The sequence below is a fragment of the Saccopteryx bilineata genome, chromosome 6, assembly GCF_036850765.1.
Source record: "Saccopteryx bilineata isolate mSacBil1 chromosome 6, mSacBil1_pri_phased_curated, whole genome shotgun sequence".
NCBI lineage: Eukaryota > Metazoa > Chordata > Mammalia > Chiroptera > Emballonuridae > Saccopteryx > Saccopteryx bilineata.
The window spans coordinates 810,273-831,443 of record NC_089495.1 but is presented as its reverse complement, the minus strand read 5'-3'; the positions used below and the strand labels follow the sequence as shown (position 1 = coordinate 831,443).

The 21,171-nt window shown below is 61.6% G+C and overlaps 1 protein-coding gene across 9 annotated transcripts in view; it reads right to left on the bottom strand.

The window, feature by feature from the left end:
* Nucleotides 1-1,864: 1,864 nt before the first annotated feature.
* The window catches only part of ARHGEF10 (Rho guanine nucleotide exchange factor 10), an 81,396-nt gene continuing 62,089 nt past the window's right edge, over nucleotides 1,865-21,171 (bottom strand). For 8 of the 9 annotated variants that reach the window (XM_066235251.1, XM_066235255.1, XM_066235256.1 and 5 more), the window contains 11 exons: nucleotides 20,174-20,289; nucleotides 19,611-19,738; nucleotides 19,396-19,496; nucleotides 17,862-17,983; nucleotides 16,571-16,657; nucleotides 14,969-15,189; nucleotides 14,130-14,287; nucleotides 12,190-12,332; nucleotides 6,357-6,531; nucleotides 4,132-4,254; nucleotides 1,865-2,926 (listed from right to left, as the gene is read on the bottom strand). In XM_066235251.1, the coding sequence (XP_066091348.1) occupies nucleotides 2,442-2,926; nucleotides 4,132-4,254; nucleotides 6,357-6,531; nucleotides 12,190-12,332; nucleotides 14,130-14,287; nucleotides 14,969-15,189; nucleotides 16,571-16,657; nucleotides 17,862-17,983; nucleotides 19,396-19,496; nucleotides 19,611-19,738; nucleotides 20,174-20,289 (1,859 nt within the window). In that variant the 3' untranslated portion in view covers nucleotides 1,865-2,441. The remainder of the gene's footprint in view (nucleotides 2,927-4,131; nucleotides 4,255-6,356; nucleotides 6,532-12,189; nucleotides 12,333-14,129; nucleotides 14,288-14,968; nucleotides 15,190-16,570; nucleotides 16,658-17,861; nucleotides 17,984-19,395; nucleotides 19,497-19,610; nucleotides 19,739-20,173; nucleotides 20,290-21,171) is intronic. The other variant, XM_066235257.1, reaches the window with a different exon arrangement.

Genomic DNA, 21,171 nt, shown 5'->3' with positions numbered 1-21,171 from the left:
CTGGGGCCTCAGCACAGGGTCCCGCCCCCACAGACACGCCCTCCCCGCATGGGCGGGAGCCCACCCTCAAGGCACCTGTGCCCGAGGGGCTGTGGTGGCTGCAGCTGGTCACTGACACTTATCACGGGGCACACACACCGTCCCGCCCCTCCTCCACAGTGGCCCTCGTCTCCCGGGATCGGGGTCCAGGCCCGGCCTACGCTGGCGGGGCCCAGGGTCCAGCTGCAGACAGCTGTGACCCCAAGGAAGAGGACACAGGACCTGCTTCCCGGCAGCAGGGGAAGAAGCACCCATCCCGGTGGGACGCTTGGGGGGGCTGTCTGGGGGGGGGCCCACTTCCACCCCCGGAGGATGAAGTCCACGGCCACGGTCAGCAGATGGGGTGTCCGGGGTGAGTTTTCTGTGACCTTACCGGTGGGAGGGGCCGGCAGTTCTGGGGTCCTTTGCTGAGGACACTGATCCCGTTCATGGGGCCCCACCCCCACCCTCCTGACCTCCGCACCCCACGGGCCCCGCCTCCTGACCCCATCACCTCAGGGGCAGGATGAACGTTTGGATTTGGGAGCATGCATTCAGTCCACAGCAGTGCCCCAAACTCACCACACCTGGGGCGGTGGCGTCACCTGTCCAGCTGCCAGGAGGAACCAGAGCCCACAGGTGGACCCGACACTGGGTGTGAGGGCTGCACCAGGCTCGGCTGCACCCAGGGCAGGACAGGAGCGAGGGACACGGGGACAGAGGCCACAGCGACACGTCTCCTGGATGAGCGGGCCTCTGAGCTACCGGGCAGACGGACAGGAGGCCCACGCAGAGCTGTGCACGCAGCCTGGGGGCCCCAGACTCCGCAGAGGTGGCAGGAGAAGGAAGGGACATCGCAGCCCAGAGGGTCACCCCCGGGGGCATGGAGCTCAGCCGCTGCTGCCACAGGCGAGCAGCGGTCAGCGGCTCCCTGGCCGTGTGTCCCCCGGCAGTGAGCACACTGGACAGTCTCGTCTTCACGGCCCCGGGTCTTCACGGCCCCGGGCCTCCTGTTTCACACGCAGCGCTCTCGTTCAGGGTGGCGTTCCCAGTCGACACTGAGGGCGTGGGTCTCTCCCGGCCTCACAGCGCCGGCTCCCAGGTCAGAGCACCTTCCGCGCCGTGACGGGCTCTGCATCTGTACAAACACTCCCACCAGCGAGCGCTGACCGCAGAACGGCCGGACCCAGGCCGCCCCTCACGCTCCAGAATGTCCCGGCCCAGTGTGTCTTATGGGGGCAAAGGCAACTCACAACACTGTATTTTTAAATAAAAAGACTTTATTTACGAAGTCAGATAGCAGCTGACAGCTTCAGAAAGCCTGAGCAGGTTACTGTCACATGGAGACAAGATAGGCACCGTGGAAAACATTTGGCTAAGTCACAGAATTAGCATGTTTAGTCCTCTGTAAAGTGCCAAGAACGTCCTTTCTGGTGAAAGCCTCATTAGTCTTCTGGTCACACGGCAGCTGGGCGCGGACATGTGCTCTCATGCTGCGCGTGGGGGACGGCTGACTCCTCATGCACCGCCACGCTCGCCGCTGGCTACACGGCGGCCGGTCCTGGGGCTCGGGCCCCACCCCCCGGCCTGCGTCCCATACCAGCAGTGGCACCGCCATGGGCAGCCGGTGTCACAGAATGCACCCTCAGAAACAGACAGTGTTTCAGGTCAACGGGCACCAGACGCAGCGTCAGCCTCGCCCGAGGCTCCATCTGCACCCCCCACCGGATAGAGGCGTGTGTCCGTCCAGCGTGGACACCGGTGTCCCTGAACATGAGGCGGGCAGCACTGGGCCCAATGCTGGCGTCTAAGGGTTGACCTCACAGAGCATTTTGGTTCAAAGCAAACATCATTTATGAAATGTTACCGACAATATGCTGACTAAAACGTTAACTGTTAATTTTTAATAGAAAAAGTTGCAATATAAAAATACTACTTTGTTAACATATACAACATGCACATTGTATCACTTTGGAAAACCCAGTTCATGTCAGAAAGCAGAAACCACCCTCTGGCTGGACCCTGTTCCCTGGTTTTCTTCACTGTCACACACTCTGCTCTGGAATCAGAAGAGACACAATATAAATAAAAGTGATGAATCTGAGTCAAGGAGATTATTTTAGGAATTGTTAATAGGTTCCTCCGCCACCGCATACGCTGTTTTAGCAGAGTCCTCGGCGTGCAGCGCCCCAAGTGCAGAGCCCGCGGGAGGCCTGCAGCACCGCGCACGGGCGTGCGGCCCCCAGAACTCACGACACGGGGGAGACGCCTCCCCTCCTGCCTCCCTGACAAGTTTGCTCGGCTCTCTGCACAGAGAGAAGGCAGCACAGGCAGAAGCCACCGTCACGATATTGCACATTTCTTCCCCAGAGAGAGCTTGCAGCCGTCCCCAGCCGGCGTCGACGCGGCCCGGCCACCCGCTGTCACACGTGGAGCAGCGGGATCTGCCAGACCATGAGGGAGGAGGCCGGCTCCTCCGGCCGCTGCGGCCGGGGCCTCCTGCCCACCCGCCGGTGGCCCTGGCCTCCGCACGCAACCAGCACTGAGCTGACCCTCGCCCGCCTGGCGCGCTGCCCTCGGCCCGGCGCGGTGCTGGGGTGCCGGAGGAGGTCATAGATGACGCTGTCCTCGGATCTGGGCTCCAGGGACCCGGACGAGGAGGACAGCTCGCTCTGCTGCGTCACGGAGCCCAGCGAACCGCCCAGCCACACGGCCTCGGGGCTGCTCTGGCTCAGGCAGGGCCCGGCCGCCTCCCCGGGGGCTGCGTCCTTCTGGTCTTCATCCTGGGGGTCCACGCTGGGGGGCAGGCTGTCCCTGGGCTTGTCTGTGTCGGCCTTGGGGGCGGCGGTGGCCACGACCAGGAACTTGACGGGCCCACTGTGCGCGTGGTAGGAGACCATGCCCCTCCCTGCAGGGGAGAGGGGGTCACCACGGGCCGGGCAGACGGGCGCCGGGCAGGGGCGGCCCCCTGCCTCTCGCGCTCCAACCATACAATCCTGCAAAGAGCCCTGACACCTGAATGACAGCTAAAAACAGCAATGTCCCGCCCCTGCCGCAGGTGCCCGCTGGGGACAAGCCCTGCGTGTGACACCCCGGTTATAAGAAGCGGGTGAGCAGGACAAGTCCTTCGTTCCAGTGGGGGGTCAGCTGGCATGATGGGGCCTGAATCAGGGGCCTCTTTGCAGACCCTGCAGCGCCGGCCGGGGACGGGAGGGGCGTCCGCGGCACAGCAAGACCTTCTCAAGGCCACGTCAGCAAGAAACCACAGGAGCAGGATCTCGAACACATTGGGGTCTTCTACAAAACTCTTTTCTCTGGGAGTTTGTTTCCAAATGGCCCATGTTATATGATCAACACGAAGTGTGAACTCTCGGTTTTACTAAAACCGAAGGAGCCACCGGTTGTCTGTGTCACGCGTACGTACCACACACGTGGTTGCCGGCTGTGTGGATGTTCTGAAATGGCAACATGGCCGTTTCCTTCAACCTCTCCTGACCCCTAATCTGGGGCGTTTAGGTGGCTTCCTGTTTTGTGCTGTTAAAAATTAAATGCTGTGTCCAGCGTCCGCCGGCCCCATGCTGTGCAGACGACGCCACCTCCCGGGCGGACCCTGGACGGAACCCTGACCCTGCACTCGGGAGCTGGTCAGGCTCGGGGCCCACCGGAGCCGCGACCCGCGTGGTCAACAGCCAGGGGGGCTTGTCCAGACCTGCGCTCCCTTCTATGCAACGAGAAATGTGGAACACAAAAGGCAGGAAGGTGAACGAGTCTCCCTGGGCCCGACAGACACGAGACCCAAAGTAGAGCACAGGGCCTTAAAACACGTCACACACTGTGGCGTACACTGTGACACGCTACTGTGCGCAACGCAGCAATACTGTATACAGAACGTAACGACCCCACACGTCCCACGACACTGTAAGCTACAGTGCAGGGTCTAGAATACTGCAGGACAGGAAGGTGATTCAAATTAACATCTCCCTGGAGCACTGGGGATAAAGAAAACCCAGTAACTTAAACGGCTGAAGCAACTGTCAGGACAACAGAGCGAGACACAGGCTGAGGTGCTTCCTGAGGTGACAGAGGGACAATGGCCGGGAGGTGTCCACTCACCGGTCACTTTGGGGATGCCCTGCAGACGAGGAACGGGCAGGGCCACCACGAGCCCCAGGCTGGTGCCGACCATCAGCAAGCCATGGCAGACGAGCAGACTGGTCACAGACAGCCGCTGGTACCCTGTGGGGACAGATAGACAGACGGAGCCTGAGGCCAAGCAGGGCAGGGGCCCAGGGGCCTGTCTGGAACTACGACAGCCCTGCCCAGGGAGTTCGTGTCCACAGCAAGCCTCCCCGGGGCCAGTGTCACTGGTGCTCCCCACGGCCTGCGCTCTGTCAGCTGGACGAGAGAATGAGACCAGACTGTGGGACGTGGGCCCCGGGCCAGCCAGACTGTGGGACGTGGGCCCCGGGACGGCCCTCACAGGCATCAGCGGGGGCCCCTCGGCTCAGCCTCGCTCCAGCTGGCGTCCTCAGAGGCGAAGCAAACACCCTCATCCATCTGTGACCGTTCACTCTTGGTTGATGCAACACCAGAGCCCTGAGGTGCGTGCACAACACATACACACACATATACACGCACACACACATGCCCAGACTCATGTGTACATGGGCATGGAGGCAATGGAGGCACATGTACACACATGCACACACATACGAGCATAGAAATGCACATACACATATACACTAGTACAAACACGTGTACACACGTGAATGTACAAATGAGCACATGCACCCACACATATATAAAGGCACATACTGACACACAATAAAATGTGGGTACAAGCACACTCATGCACATAGCCATACATGTGCCTGCACATCTGCACGATGTGAACATGTTTACATACTCATGCATGCACACACATGCATCTGCACATGTGAATGTTTATACACACGCATAAACATACATTTGCATGTGCACACATATGCACACACGTGTGGGCACGTGCACACAGGCATGTACACCACGGGCCAGCTCTATGCCACCAGGAGACACATTTGCAGATGAGACAGAGCATGGATAAAACTTGACTATTTTTGTTTAGAACCACATTTTGAAAATGATCTTTTACTCCTTGGGAATTCTTTCACCTTTCTGCATGTAAATAGAATCTGACTTCTCACCAGGCCCTACCTCTGACGTCTGGACTCCAGGCCACAGGAATATGGGACGCTCTCCGCTACACTGGGAACTCACTGCTCATACAGAACATACAGCACATACAGCACAAGAAGTGGCCAGGTTGCTGGTTAACCCAGAGTTAGCTGCTCGGTTAATTAGCTGCTGGTTAACCCAGGGGTTAGATGCTGGTTAACCAGCTGCTGGTTAACCCGAGATGGATCCTGGAACCCGGGGGTGTGTAAAGACGTGACTGCGAGTACCGAGAAAAGTTACACTGGTTTTTTAAAAATAGAAATTTTGGCTGTCTTATTTGATTACATCACCCCTGGAAGACAACCCATCATCTGCTCAGCGGGGACACCGAGGGGCTAATTTAACCCGAGGTCTCGGCACTTCCCCCTTGAAAATCCTCCTCTCTGAACATCGGGGCCCTGATGTAACTTGCCGGGACCGTCTGCACTGAAGAACTTCTGATCTTTGGAGGAGGCGTGGCTGCCTGCCCGGAGGGTGAGCGTGAGCGTGCTGATTACAGGGCAGCGCCAGCTGCCTGGTGTGATGTGGTTCCTGTCAGCTCACTGCGCAGCCAGGTGCGAGGAACACATGTTCCCAGGGTTTCACTGCAGAAGTGTGGCGACAGTGTAACAAAGTGTTTCCTGACTTGGGAGTCTCCCTCTGAGAACTCCTAGAACACTCCAGGGAGAGCTCGCAGGACAGGACTGCACGTTGCCACCTGGGTGACAACCCATCTGGCAGAGGTGATGGCCCGTGACCCCAAGAACCCGCCCCGGGGGCCTCCTCTCTTGTCTCCAGCCCCAGGGCCCTGCCAGTTGGGTTCTGTGCTGAGAAATCGTCTGGATCTGAGGCTTCAGGCTATAAAACATCACTTTAATCTCACTCTATTCCAACCCGCAGAGTTACAGGACAAAGATGACAGAACCGAGCACGCATGAAACCACGAGACACGCTGAGCCCCATCGCTGCCCCCCACTCCCACACTGCCCCCTCCTGTCGGCACCCCCGCCTGCCCCGCCCCCGCCCGGCCCGGCCTGCCCCGCCCCCGCCAGCCCGGCCTGCCCCCTCCTGTCGGCACCCCCGCCTCCCCCGCCTGCCCCGCCCCCGCCCAGCCCGGCCCAGGGGCCCTGCCGCCCGCCGGGTACCTGGCAGCATGTGGTGCACGGGGGTGGCGATGTTGATGTCCTGCAGGTGTCTGAGCGTCTCCGTGTGGAACAGGCGCAGCGTGGACCCGGAGGTGAAGGCGATCCAGATGCCCACGCCCGCCATGGCCATGTGCGAGACCACCATGCCTTCCTCCTGGTGGGCCTCCAGCTGACTCTGCGGAGCCAAGGGCCAGGGCTGAGTGGGCACGGTGGGCGCGGGAGCCAGGCCACAGCGCCGTCTGCCACAACCCGCCCTCGGACCTGCGACGGGTCCAGCAGGAGCCCCAGTCACTGACCGTGCACTCTCGGGCCTCCGGCCAGGGAACCCTCACTCCAAAACCTGACAGTCTGTGTCGGTGGAAACACATTAGCCATCAAACGTGCTCCTTATTTTTACTGCCCCCCCCCAGATCAAAGAGCCTGTCACACTGTTTCCCAGTTACCACAGCCCAGGAAGCTGCTCGTAGGAGACGAGGGACGTGGGGGCCTGCAGGGGGACCGGAGACGCCAGGGAATGCGGTCACAACCGCTGGAGGTGGCAGACAGTGTCCCCTCCCCAGCCTGAGCCTGCAGACCCCGCCCCTTCCTGCTCCGAGTGCCCCAGGCTGCCCTGCTTCCCGGGGCCAGCACTCACTCCCGGCTGGGCCTGGCTGACCGCTGCTTGTCCAGGTCCATCCCCCGGGTCCACCCTCGCGACCCTGCTCCGGGAAGGTCCCCAGACAATCCTGCTGTGCTGCCACGTCTGAACACACCCCGGCTTCGAACCCCCGAGGTGCCTTCTGCTGCCTGGTGTGAGGGCAGAGGGTCTTGTTTGAAAAAGTGGAATAGAATAAGCCCCCGAGAGGGTCTGAGACAGGAATCCCCGAGCCAGAGCGGCTCCAGGGACGAAATGAACGACGTGGCACCCACGCTTTAAGAAACGGCCGTGACGTCGACACCTGCCAGGAACCCACGGAGCACCTGACCCGATGCCGACTCACATCCAGAACCCCCCGCCTTTTAACACTTTTTTTTTTTTTAAAAGAAAGACATTAAATAAGCCCAATATAGAAAGCCGTAGTAGTTGGGAGAGAAAAAGACATCTCCCCACCCGAAATCCAGGGGACCGCAGCCCTCGTCACGGGCAGGCAGCTCTCCAGGTGTCCATCTACCCTACGGACCAGCCAGGGAGGCGGGCACTCTCAGTCCTGCCCTTTGGGCTCCCACATCCTGCCGGCCCGGCACCTCTGGGGGGCGTGCCCAGTGCTGCCCGACTATGAGACAGAGCTGGGCGGCACCCTGCACCCCCCCCCCCGCGAGGCACCAATCACGACTCCGGAACAAAGTCACCCGAACACACTTAGACCTCTGAGCTGCTTCTCCCAAAAGTTCTTGCACCTTGTGTCCTGCTCAGCCCATGCCCACAGTCCCACCCCACAGGTGGACGGGCTTGGACGTCATATCTGGATAGCTGTCCCCGGGGTGGACGCGCTCGGACATCAGTCTAGACAGCTGACCCCCAGGTGGACGCACTCAGACGTCAGAGCTGGACAGCCGACCCCCGGGTTGATGCACTCGGACATCAGACTGGACAGTGGTCCTCCCAAGTGGACATGCTCGGATGTTAGATCTGGACAGCTGTCCCCGGGGTGGACACACTCGAACATCAGTCTAGACAGCTGACCCCCAGGTGGGCACACCCCCCAGGTGGACGCACTCAGACGTCAGAGCTGGACAGCCGTCCCCCTGGGTTGATGCACTCGGACATCAGACTGGACAGCGGTCCCCCTGGGTGGACGTGCTCGGATGTTAGATCTGGACAGCTGTCCCCCTGGGTGGATGTGCTCGGACGTCAGACTGGACAGCTGTCCCCCTGGGTGGATGTGCTCGGATGTTAGATCTGGACAGCTGTCCCCCTGGGTGGATGCACTCGGTCATTAGCGCTCGGTCATTAGATCTGGACAGCCATCCCCCTGGTGGACGCGCTTGGACATCAGACTGGACAGCCATTCCCCTGGGTGGATGTGCTTGGACGTCAGTCTGGACAGCCGTCCCCCTGGGTGGATGCGCTCGGACATCAGACTGGACAGCCGTCCCCCTGGGTGGATGTGCTTGGACATCAGACTGGACAGCCGTCCCCCTGGGTGGATGTGCTCGGACATCAGACTGGACAGCCGTCCCCCTGGGTGGATGCGCTCGGACATCAGACTGGACAGCCGTCCCCCTGGGTGGATGTGCTTGGACGTCAGACTGGACAGCCGTCCCCCTGGGTGGATGTGCTCGGACATCAGACTGGACAGCTGTCCCCGGGGTAGATGCGCTTGGACGTCAGACTGGACAGCCGTCCCCCTGGGTGGATGCGCTCGGACATCAGACTGGACAGCCGTCCCCCTGGGTGGATGCGCTCGGACATCAGACTGGACAGCCGTCCCCCTGGGTGGATGCGCTCGGACGTCAGACTGGACAGCCGTCCCCCTGGGTGGATGCGCTCGGACATCAGACTGGACAGCCGTCCCCCTGGGTGGTTGCGCTCGGACATCAGACTGGACAGCCGTCCCCCTGGGTGGATGCGCTCGGACATCAGACTGGACAGCCGTCCCCCTGGGTGGATGCGCTCGGACATCAGATTGGACAGCCGTCCCCCCGGGTGGACGCGCTCGGACGTCAGACTGGACAGCCGTCCCCCAGGTTGACGCGCTCGGACGTCAGATCTGGACGGCTAACTGGTTTCCCCGCACAACTGGAACTCACAACAAATTTCACTTTTTTTTTAAAGAAAGAAATCTCTACTTCTTTCTCTATAAACGCATTTACTCGTTTTGGTCCTAGAGTTTCCGAGACTCGCAGCACACGCTGTGCTGTCACATCAGCCCGGAGCACCCTGCTGGGAGCTACAGAAACCGCACACTCAGCTGTTTGGCGTAAACTACGGAAAAACCAATGCCTTAGTTTTGGAGAAATGTTTTAAAGAAAGATGGTTATATAATTATTCCTTTGCTGTGAAAAGAAACCCAAGAATGGACTAAGAATGTTCTTTCTGGCTCTTGTCTATTTATTCAAATAATAACTTGCTCCACCGTCAATAACAGCCCCTACTGGGGCTCCCTGCTAGGTATGCTGTTTCCCTCCAGCCTCAAAACAACCTGAGAAAGGAGGTTTCTCCCCAGCTCACAGGGGTGACGACGGAGGCCCCGCCATGTGGCTCAGCCCAGCGGCTGGATGGGCGAGGGTTCGACCTTGGCCTTGAGGACTGGGAAACCATCCCAGCGGCTCTGGGAGGGGGAGGGGGAGGGCCCTGCCCAGCGACCTCGGCTCAGTATTTGCTCCAGGCAGGGTTGGAGGTCAATTCTCTAAGGACACGTGAACTAAAAAGTCTCCGACAGACAGTAGAAAGTAGAAATTACTACAAAACACTGGACGAAATTGTTTTAAAACAGTCTGTCCTGCCCTGGTGTGCAGCTGCATGCCTCCCCCTCCGCCCAGTGTCCCACTGACCGCCTCTGCCAGCACTGGGAGGCAGGGTCTGGCAGGACACGGGGAGGTCACGTCAAAATAAGCACAGCTAGTCCTGGTCCAACAGGAAGGGCCTCGGCCCGGCGTCCGTGGGGACCTAGTTCCTGGTGGAGCCTCTGCCCCCCATGTGGGACCTGGTGACTCATCACCGGCCCTGCTGTCCACCCACACCGGTCAGCACGGACATGGTCAGGCTGACCACTGCTGTCCACACTGTACAACATAAAGGGCGTGTGGAGGCTCAGGCTCTGCTCTGAGATTACAGAACACGCCACCCACACACGTCGTGGGCGCCTTACGCGTCCCGGGAAACACCAGCTAAGTGCCTGAGAGTCCCGCCCTAGTGACCGGCCGCAGAGGACGCGTCTGTCAGAGGTCCGCAGGGACTCGGGGCGCCCGACTGTGGAGATGTGGAGCTGGGCGGGGAGGACCATCCCCTGACCCCCGTCTGGACTCTCCTCTTTTGAGAGTCAGGCCCTAGTGACCTGGCCGTAGAGGACATGTCTGTGCAGAGGTCCGCAGGGACTCGGGGCGCCCGACTGTGGAGACGTGGAGCTGGGCGGGGAGGACCATCTCCTGACCCACGTCTGGACTCTCCTCTCTTGAGAGTCCCGCCCTAGTGACCTGGCCGTAGAGGATGCATCTGTCAGAGGTCCGCAGGGACTCGGGGCGCCCGACTGTGGAGACGTGGAGCTGGGCGGGGAGGACCATCCCCTGACCCCCGTCTGGACTCTCCTCTCTTGAGAGTCAGGCCCTAGTGACCTGGCCGTAGAGGACATGTCTGTGCAGAGGTCCGCAGGGACCGGGGCGCCCAACTGTGGAGACGTGGAGCTGGGCGGGGAGGACCATCTCCTGACCCCCGTCTGGACTCGCCTCTCTTGAGAGTCCCGCCCTAGTGACCTGGCCGTAGAGGACATGTCTGTGCAGAGGTCCGCAGGGATCGGGGCGCCCGACTGTGGAGACGTGGAGCTGGGGGGGGAGGACCATCCCCTGACCCACATCTGGACTCTCCTCTCCTGAGGAAACACGTCCACTGGCTGCAGAGCCTGTGCCCCTGGTGTTGACTGAGGGGCCAGCGGGGCCAGAGGCGGTGTGGATGGACTGGAAGTGTTAGGTACACGTGGTTTTTAAATAATAGACGTGTGATATGGCTAAAAATTCCAAAAGGACAAAAACCAAAATTTTTCTCCACCACACCTGTGTCTGCACACACACACACACACACACACACACACTAGACAACCACCAAGGACCAACGACACATATAATTCCAGAGCAGTGGGCGTCCCCCGTCTGTGCGGCGACACAGTGGCTGCACCCCTTCCCGCCCGAGGGCGCCCCCCGTCCCCCTGCCCCACGCAGAGCACGCCTCTTCTAACTGCACCCCGCCGGGGCTGGGTCTTTCTAGGTGTTTGCGAGACCAGACGGCATCTCAGCGAGCCCCGGTGTGCTGTGCGCTGACCTGCAGAGAGCACGCAGGGCAGCAGACGGCCGGAGCTGACCGGAGATGCAAGGCCGCCCTCACTCCGCCCCGGGCTCCCGCCCCAGCTGGTCCCAGAACCCAGGCCCAGCACACACAGCGCCTTCCGGGAGCCCTCTGAACATCGGCTCCTTGTTTCACTGAGCAATTTAGTTACGACTGAGGCCAAGGTGTGTGTGTGTGCAGGTATGTATGCACACACACACACACAAAATGCCTGCACTTCTGCGTCTACCGTCTGACACACACAGTGGGGGGGGGCATTTGTGTCTCCTGCTCGGGGAGGGGACGGCTCGGGCCACTGGACATCGACTAGCTCAGCAAGGACCCTCCTCAGTCTGAGAACCTTTGTGCTCAGCCGCGACGCAGCTCGAACTTCCCCAATTTTTTATTTACAAAACTTTGGTGCACACACTTGACACTGAAAGATGTTCTAGAACTACCAGATGTGTGGTTTTCCTTATGCTGGTAATTCCTAGGCACGTGTCTTCCGTGAGAAGCCCCCCCCGTGGAGGTAATAACCCAGCGCTCTGCTGCTCTGTTGGCAACAATGTTACGTTCACTTGCAGTGCTCAGAGGAGTGGGCTGGGCCTGACCTCCCACGGTCTCACCCCCGTGAGGCTGAGCCGCTGATCCCGGGCTGAGCCGTCATTTCCATCCAACCCTGACTTGAAGACTGTTACGTTCACACTGGGCACTCAATGACCAGTGACCAGCTATTCCCAGGGTAAGGGGCCAGGCCGACGCGGGGGTGCTTAGTAACCCTCTTTGTCCCAAACCGGGGAGGAATCTGCCGCGGGGCGCCGACGCCCAGCCCTGGACGGTGACCTCCCCCGCACGCAGTCACCTCCCACCACTCACCTCCACGGCGTGTGTGTCCACGTGCAGGATGGACACCTGGCCCCCGGACGCTGCCCACAGAGTGCCCTCAGTCAGCAGCATGCTCCTGACGGGCAGCACGCCCAGCTGCACCACCTGCTGCGGCTCCGCGGCCCAGGACCCGTCTGGAAAGGAAACGGCTCTCTGAGTTCCACTCTCATTGGTCACCTGTGCACGGGGGCCGGGGCTGGGCGGCTCCCAGACGGCCCGATGTCACAGGCAACCGGTGTGTCAGCTGAGACTCGGATGCTTAGACCAAGTCTGGGGTCTAGGGTGTCCCACACGCACTGTTTCCACTGGAGGCCGGCGACCAGTGCACAGCGCAGGTCTGCGGCTCGCACCGACGCCACCCAGCCGCCCGGGCGTCCTGGACGGGCAACCCCAGGCTCAGGTTGCTTCTCAACAGAATGGGGACAATGTTGCCATGTGCCTCAAAGGGTGTTGTGGGAAGTTACAATGTGGTAGCACTTGGCAGACAGATGTCCAATAAATGCTGTTATTTACAATAACAACAGGCAAAGTGACCCAGTCATCGTAAAGCAATTGTACCTGAAATAACTCAGCAAATGTCTAACTATCCCAGTCCTGCTCTAAGCTAAGACTACCCTGTGCTGTAAACTGTGCTGTAAGGAGGGGACACCCACTGGACAGGATGAGCTCGCCCCGCCCCCGAGGCACAGGGAATGACCGTGCTGGCGTGAAAGCGTCCTCAGGGACACACTGACGAGGCTGACCACCGTGTGTGCCTGGTGCCAGCCCACAGAGAGCAGACTTCACACACGCTGGAGCCGTGCCTGCCTGGGGCACTTACCCTGCAAGTAATTAAACCAGTTCTTTAATTTCAGACTAAGGACTAACGAAGTCATCGTGTCTAAGACACAGCTGGCTGTCCGCCCACCAACACCGTCCGCTCGGCCGGCAGGACGAGGTCGGTCCACTTCTCTGTCCTGAGCCTTGGGTCCAAACCTCGTAAAGGACTGCCGACCAGGCCGCAGGGAGCAGTCACTGACCACAAGGCCAGTGCTGTCTCTGTGACCGGCCAGCTTCTCCGTTACCACCCAACTTTAACCCCCTGCACTTGAGACGTGTGGCTTCTTTCCACAGAGTCAAGGTAAGACCCCCACCTACAGAAAGGTCACCGCTCAATGTACTGCGTTGGTCTGGACCCAAACCCACAGCACCTCTGAGGCCGGCCTCTCCGAGGAGGTGAGGTTGAAGGTCAAAGGTCAAGGGCACGGCAGCGGTCCAGGCAAAGGGACCCACTGGCTGGCACTGACTTCTTGGGGGGAACGGCCGGCCTGTGTTTGAAGGACAGTAGAAGCCGGGAGCCTGGGGTTGGGGCAGAGGGGCCGGTGCCTCTGGAGGGTGGGGGTGACACTCAGCAGTCTCTGGGGCTTCCTCTGCCCGTGGGGGGGTTAATGAGGGGGGAGGGGGAAGGGACCTGCTCTGGGGGCGTGTCCGGGGCTGGGGACACAGAGCCGGCCAGGAGCAGCGGGCGGGGGACACCCACATGTTCAGTTTGGAGAATGGCAGCTCTGGGATTTCTCTGGGAGGTTCAGGTGCAGACACCAGACAGGCATCGGGACGTGGGGGCCGGGGCAGGAGGGCGAGGCCATGGCATTCTGCCTGGGGGGGGGTCACGGTGGCCACACGCCCCCCACTGCCCACCTGAAGCCCTAACCCCAGAGCGGCGGTGTCAGGAGGCCTGTGGGAGGCTCAGGGTCAGGTGAGATCACACGGGGGACCCACAACGGGACCACGGCCCCTGTGAACAGGAGGCAGAGCCCTCGCCGCCCCGCGCAGACACAGGGAGAAGGAACTGCCTGCAGGCTCCCTGACCGCGGGCGCCCGCTGCAGCGCGAGGACCGTGAGCGAGTGTCCGTGGCGGTACGTGGCACTGACCGGCCTGCGTGGCCCCTCACCTGGGGCTTTTGCGTAGACGGCCACGGTCCCGTCCACCAGGCCCGCGTACAGGCTGCGCGGCGTGCAGGCCAAGCTCATGACCGCGGCCTTCTCGGGCGTGAGGAACTGCTGCAGCCGCACCTTCTTGGCGCCCGGGCTGCTCTTGTACACACAGATGCTGGAAGGAGAGCCAGTCGTGAGGTCGTGAGCCGTGCTCCCGCAGCCTCCCTGCAGGCACGGCCCCGCGCCCCCGCCCTGCACCTCTGGAAACCGGGCCCCCGCGGCCTCCCTGCAGGCACGGCCCCGCGCCCCCGCCCTGCACCTCTGGAAACCGGGCCCCCGCGGCCTCCCTGCAGGCACGGCCCCGCGCCCCCGCCCTGCACCTCTGGAAACCGGGCCCCCGCGGCCTCCCTGCAGGCACGGCCCCGTGCCCCCGCCCTGCACCTCTGGAAACCGGGCCCCCGCGGCCTCCCTGCAGGCACGGCCCCGCGCCCCCGCCCTGCACCTCTGGAAACCGGGCCCCCGCGGCCTCCCTGCAGGCACGGCCCCGTGCCCCCGCCCTGCACCTCTGGAAACCGGGCCACGTCTGGGACAGCCACCGACCCTCCCTCCCTTTTACAGGAGACGCTCTGGTTAGGAAGGAACTGGTCCTTCCTAGGTCTCCTCAGGACCAGCTCCGCGTCCCGTGAGCCGCGTCCGGGGCATCGAGCGCACATGGACTGTGCTCTGTCTGCCCCCCACGAGGGGCCGGAGCTTCCGCCCTGTGCATCCGCCCCCCCCCCGTCCCTGCCCTCGCCTCTCACACTGGAGGGGCGGCTGCAACCAGCGAGGGGACTGGGACAGGGACAGGGCCTCCTACCTGCCCTCCTCGGTCCCCAGGCAGACGGTGGGGACGCCCAGCGCGCTCCCGGCCGCGGCCCCGGGCTCGGCCGCAGGACTGGGTTCCGGGCCAGGCTCCGGGGGGACGTGCACCATGCACAGGATGCGGGACTCCACGTTGAAGCACTCGATGACCTTGGGGTGCGAACCGTGGAGGGAGACGATGGCGATCTGACCCATCTGACCCGCGCAGCTCCCAATCTGGCCGGGGGGGGGGGGAGCAGGGAGGGAGAGACGGCCGTGAGGTCCACAGAGCGGACCAGCTCCAGGCCGGTCTCGCACCAGAGCAAAGCGCGAGAGCTCAGGGGGTCTCTGAACACCCTGCTGGCACAGCCCCCTGTCCACGTGTTAATTAGGCTATTTTTTAAATTTTGATAATAAAAAATCATATCTTATAGGCTTTCAAGTCCTATACCTCACCCTATGCAATGGTTTCCATACACAGTTCAGTCTATAAAGCCCATTAGTACCAGTTTTAAGTAATGTCACAGGAGTGACCCAAGGTCACAGGGGTTCTCACGAGAAAGGAGAGGCCGCAGGCCGCCCAGTGGTTCTCAGCGTCCAGCCTACAGCGGGCGGCTGTCCTGCCCTAGAACGGGCCTTGCTATCACAGTGCTCCTGCTCGCTGGTCACGTCAGGACGTCCTGTGTCCCAATTTAAACTTAAATTTAGTTGCTTTTTATGTGGGGAAGAGTCGGACCTCGGCAGCAGAGCGAGAGGGCGCTGGCCGGACGGGCGTGTGCAGCCCTCTCCGCCAGCCCCGGGGATGCGGTGACGCCCCCCTGCGTGGACCGTGTGTCCCCGTCACGAGCAAGCTCCCACTGAGACAGCCCTTCTGGGGGGAGGACGGACTGGAGCGCCGGGGGGGGGAGGGGAGGGCGCAGTGGGGTGTGACCAGGAGCAGGAAGGGGCCAACTGTCCCGTCACTCGAGCTGGCGGGAGAACTGTCAGGTGACCATGCTGTTCCTTTGGGACCCTCACCCAGAACCTCTGGGGAAGGCAGGACGCTGGGGTCCTCAGGAAGGGTTCTTCCTGGAGGTTCCTGGGGGGGAGCTGGGCACCTCGACCTCCAGTCTGCACTGACCACACACGTCACCACTGGAGGCTCCTGGGGGGAACTGGACACCTCGACCTCCAGTCTGCACTGACCACACACATCACCACTGGGGCATAATTCAGGGGCACGCCTTCGTTGTGAACAAACTCACTTCAGCTGCTAAGTCTCCAGTGTGACAGCCCCCGATGTCTGGCGGGGGTGGGGAGACCCTGCAATGGAGCCACCGGACTGAAGAAATATCATTTCACTTATTCTCAGATTAGCTAGATGGCTTGTTTTGGGGCTAAGTTTAATCTGACAGGTTTGAAATGAAAAAGAACAGAGAACAAACACATCTTCATTTCTAAGGATCCTAACTTTTCCAGAAGGGACGAGCCACCCATCACGGCCCACAGCTGTCACGTTTAGACACGTGGCCAGGACACACTGGGAACCGTGGCCCTGCTGGCCGCCCAGGTCCCGACTTCCTGTCACTTAGCTACAGACAGCGACCACGCAGCTTCGGGGGCGGGGAAGGCGTCTCACCCACAGGAAGCCCTGGGCCGCGGCTGTCGGGTCCGGCTGGGCCGCCCGGCCAGGGTGGGGCTCCGGGTTGTAGGCGGCACACTCGATCTGAGGGAAGAGAGTGAACCACCCGGTCACGCTGGGGCCAGCGGGCATCAGAACGCCGTCACAGCTTAACCAGGGGTGGTCAACCTTTATACCTGCCGCCCTCTTCTGTGTCTCTCGTAGTAGTGAAATTTTCTAACCGCCCACCGGTTCCACACTAATGGTGATTTATAAAGTAGGGAAGTAACAACTTTATAAAATTTATAAAGCAGTTACAGCAAGTTAAAGCATATAATAATAATAACTTACCAAGTACTTTATGTCGGGTTTTCACTAAGTTTGGCAGAATAAATCTTATAAAACAACTTATTATAGTTAAATCCATCTTTTTATTTGTACTTTGGTTGCTCGGCTACCGCCCACCATGAAAGCTGGAGCGCCCCCTAGTGGGCGGGAGGGACCAGGTTGACCAGCACTAGTGGGCGGGAGGGACCAGGTTGACCAGCACTAGTGGGCGGGAGGGACCAGGGTGACCAGCACTAGTGGGCGGGAGGGACCAGGGTGACCAGCACTAGTGGGCGGGAGGGACCAGGTTGACCAGCACTAGTGGGCGGGAGGGACCAGGTTGACCAGCACTAGTGGGCGGGAGGGATCAGGTTGACCAGCACTGGCTTACACAGATGACAGGGTTCTGACATGTGACCAGAGAAACCTGGGTGACTGCGGGGCCCACGTGAGAACAGGGAGCTCACGTCTCCGGGGCAAACGGCAGAGTGAGCGATGCTGGGCGTCCGGGCTCACCTTCAGACCACAGTGCCCGCTGGGACGGGCGCAGGCAGCTCAGCCCAGGCTGGAGGTGGTGAGGTCTGTCCCCTGCCCGCACACTGTGCCTCCCGGGGGAGGGTCCCCTCAGCCTCAGGTGTGGGTGTCACCAGAGAACAGAGAGAAGCGGCCTCTCCCGTCTCCCACAGGGACGTCACATGTGAGCCCACGCAGGGGACGTGCACAGAACACCGCCCTGAAGCAGGCCCGCATTCACGCAGCTCGAGGCCCCCACGGTGCCTCTGGACAGCCAGGGACGCTGATGGCTGCCGCACATGGAGCCGTGCTGACACACGGCGGGGACGGGCTTCACACCACAGGGACCCGAGGTGCTCCAGGCCATGACCCATGGAGCAGAAGTGACCACAGTGGCCTGGAGACCCGCGCTGGACTCCGCCTTTGGTTAGTCACCCACCCCGAGCTGTACGGGGACCACCGCCCTCACCTTGAACTCCTGCTGCTTGGCCACCGTCACCGGCATGTGTCCCACGAGGAGGGGGTGTCTCTCCTTTTTAATCTGGTTCCCATCATCCTCCACGCAGAACCAGCCCATGTGGTTGTCCTCCTCTGCTCGCGTTCGGGGAGGAGCAAGGACAGCAGTGACTGGCCCCACGGGGCTGAGACGGGGGCGCTGACCGCTTTGTTCCTGGGGCAGGGATGACCCTTCCTGCCAGGACGGCCACACCCCCACGGTCCTGCTCCCGCCAGCGCGGTGGCCACAGGCAAGTGACGGACACACCGACACAGAGGGCCTGACAGAGCGGCGTCAACACCTGGGGCTTCTTCTATCTTTTTCTCATTTTTTTTTAAAGCAACTGAGATGTTTAACCTCAGAAATACAGTGAGGAGTTGGTCATTCTCAGGGGTAAGCCCAGAATTCATGTAGAGATAAGAGGGGTTTATTTTCAGGCTCAATTTGCTCTCTTCAGAGAGTGGCTGTCCTTCTGCTGTCCCCCTGAACCTGCGGGGTCTCCCTGATGAGCCCTCTGAGTCACCCTGAACCCACCGGTCGCCCTGAGCCTGAGGCAGTGCTGAGTCACAGTCCCCTCCCACGGGCGTGCCTGACACAGCGTCTCCACTGTCCACAGCTCCCACGGCCACTGGTCACGTGTTGTGCGGTCCGTCACTAGTGACTGTCAGTGAGCGTAACTGTCTGCCTCTGAGAGAGCTCTGTGTGCTCACACGCTCTGCCCCAGTGTGAGTGCAGATACGTGTGCGGGAATCACACAAGCACACGTCAGCACACGTCAGGATGACACTCATCCACATCAAGGCGGAAGGGCTCGGGAGAAGAAAATCATCACAAACTGGCACCGTCTCTGCGTGACGGGGGGTCCCCTGCACTCAGCTCGTGGGGAGGGTGACAGTCCCTGCCTCCCAGCCGTGTGGACCCAGACCTGAGGGGACCTGGGCCGGCACCCGAGCTCAGGGGTCCCAGCGGGGAGGGTGACAGTCCCTGCCTCCCCAGTCTCCAGCCGTGTGGACCCAGACCTGAGGGGACCTGGGCCGGCACCCGAGCTCAGGGGTCCCAGCGGGGAGGGTGACAGTCCCTGCCTCCCCAGTCTCCAGCCGTGTGGACCCAGACCTGAGGGGACCTGGGCCGGCACCCGAGCTCAGGGGTCCCAGCGGGGAGGGTGACAGTCCCTGCCTCCCCAGCCGTGTGGACCCAGACCTGAGGGGACCTGGGCCGGCACCCGAGCTCAGGGGTCCCAGCTGAGGGTCTGTTCCGTGGAGATAAAGAGCGGGCTTTTCCCACGCCCCTCCGGCAGACGCTCCTGCTCCCTGCCCTGTGCTGGGACTCACTTCCCAGTTTGAAAGCATCCTCCCAGGTGAACGGATGACTCGCGGTCCAGGTCCCCACCCCAGCAGGACCGCATCCACTCGGCACACAGCTCGTCACGACCCAGAAAACCCCCGGGGGCTGAGAGACGCACGGTCCCTGGCGGACCACGTCCCATCGGTGCACGCGCCGCTCTTACCGAGGGCGAGCTTGGCCATCTGCAGGCTGTGCAGCCACGACTCCTTGACAGCCGGCGTGAAGGTGCTGAACACTGCGGTGAAGAAGGTTGGCCGCCCCGACCTGTGGAGGACGGAGCCCCCGCGTGATGGGGGAACGAGCCCCACGCCCCCAGACGTGCCCTCTGACCCGGAACCCCCGGTGGGCGGCGTCGGGGCCGCTCCCTGACCCACGCACTTGTCCTGCTTGCCAGGGAGCTGCAGCTGGACTCGGCAGCAGTCGGCCGCGCGGATCTCCTCCTCCTTCCTCAGGATGAGCCTCTGCAGCCCTGAGGTCCAGTCGTGGGCGACGGCCTGGTTCAAGTTCTACGAAAGAAACACGCACACGTCTTCACGTGTTGGCGGGACGGGGCTGCCGGGGGGCAACGCCATCCCATGGAAAACTCTCGTGTCCGAGAGGGGACAGAAAGCCACGCTGACGGGTCCTACCCCGTCCACCCAGAGGAAACGCCCTGACCAGGCCTCACAGTGGACATGGACTCACCCGCCACGGGGCCCTCCTGCGGGCGGCCAGCGAGGGGCGGGAGGGGAGGGGGCGCGGGGCGGCCAGCGAGGGGCGGGAGGGGAGGGGGCGCGGGGCGGCCAGCGAGGGGCGGGAGGGGAGGGGGCGCGGGGCGGCCAGCGAGGGGCGGGAGGGGAGGGGGCGCGGGGCGGCCAGCGAGGGGCGGGAGGGGAGGGGCCGCGGGGCGGCCAGCGAGGGGCGGGAGGGGAGGGGAGGGGCGCGGGGCGGCCCCGCCCTACCTGGTAGCTCCCTTTCAGGTCCCCGACCAGCTGCGTGATCTGACCCACCACGTTGAGGTCGTGCAGCAGGTTCTGCAGGTCCTGGTACAGCTGCCCGGGCCCCACGTACACTCTGTCTGCAGGACAAGCACACAAGGCCGCGGCCTCAGGCCCCGCTCACGCGATGCTCGAGGGCGAAGACACGGAGGTAAATTCCGTCATTTTACAAAGTAAGTGTTCTCAAGGTTTTGGGAACCTTAGCTCTTCTAACTTTTTACTTTGAAATTGTTTTAGATTCACAGAAACAGTTTAAAAACAGCGGCGTCCCTCCAGGACGCCCCACCCCCGATGAGACCCTGCAGGACAGCAGCCCCGCGTCACCAGGGACCCCATCTGCACCCAGCAGAACCCACTGCCATCGCAGGGGCCGGGTCCCTCCACAGGCACCGCCGATGACCAGCGGCCACAGCACCGACCAAAGGTCCCAGCGAGGGCCCCTGGGCTGCTCAGTCCTCTAGGACCTCGCTTTGGGACAGATCAGATAGATGGTTAGTTAGCACCTAAACAGTCTAGAGGCTCGTGTTTTGGGGTTTCTTAGGGTAACTCCCAGGAGCAGGGTCGTGAGTCAGGAGGCCGTTCCAGTTTTAATTTTTTTTTTTCTTTTTCTTTTTCTTCATTTTTCTGAAGCTGGAAACAGGGAAAGACAGACAGACTCCCGCATGCGCCCGACTGGGATCCACCTGGCACGCCCACCAGGGGTCGAAGCTCTGCCCACCAGGGGGCGATGCTCTGCCCATCCTGGGCATCGCCATATTGCGACCAGAGCCACTCTAGCGCCTGAGGTAGAGGCCACAGAGCCATCCCCAGCGCCCGGGCCATCTTTGCTCCAATGGAGCCTTGGCTGCAGGAGGGGAAGAGAGAGACAGAGAGGAAAGCGCGGCGGAAGGGTGGAGAAGCAAATGGGTGCTTCTCCTATGTGCCCTGGCCGGGAATCGAACCCGGGTCCTCCGCATGCTAGG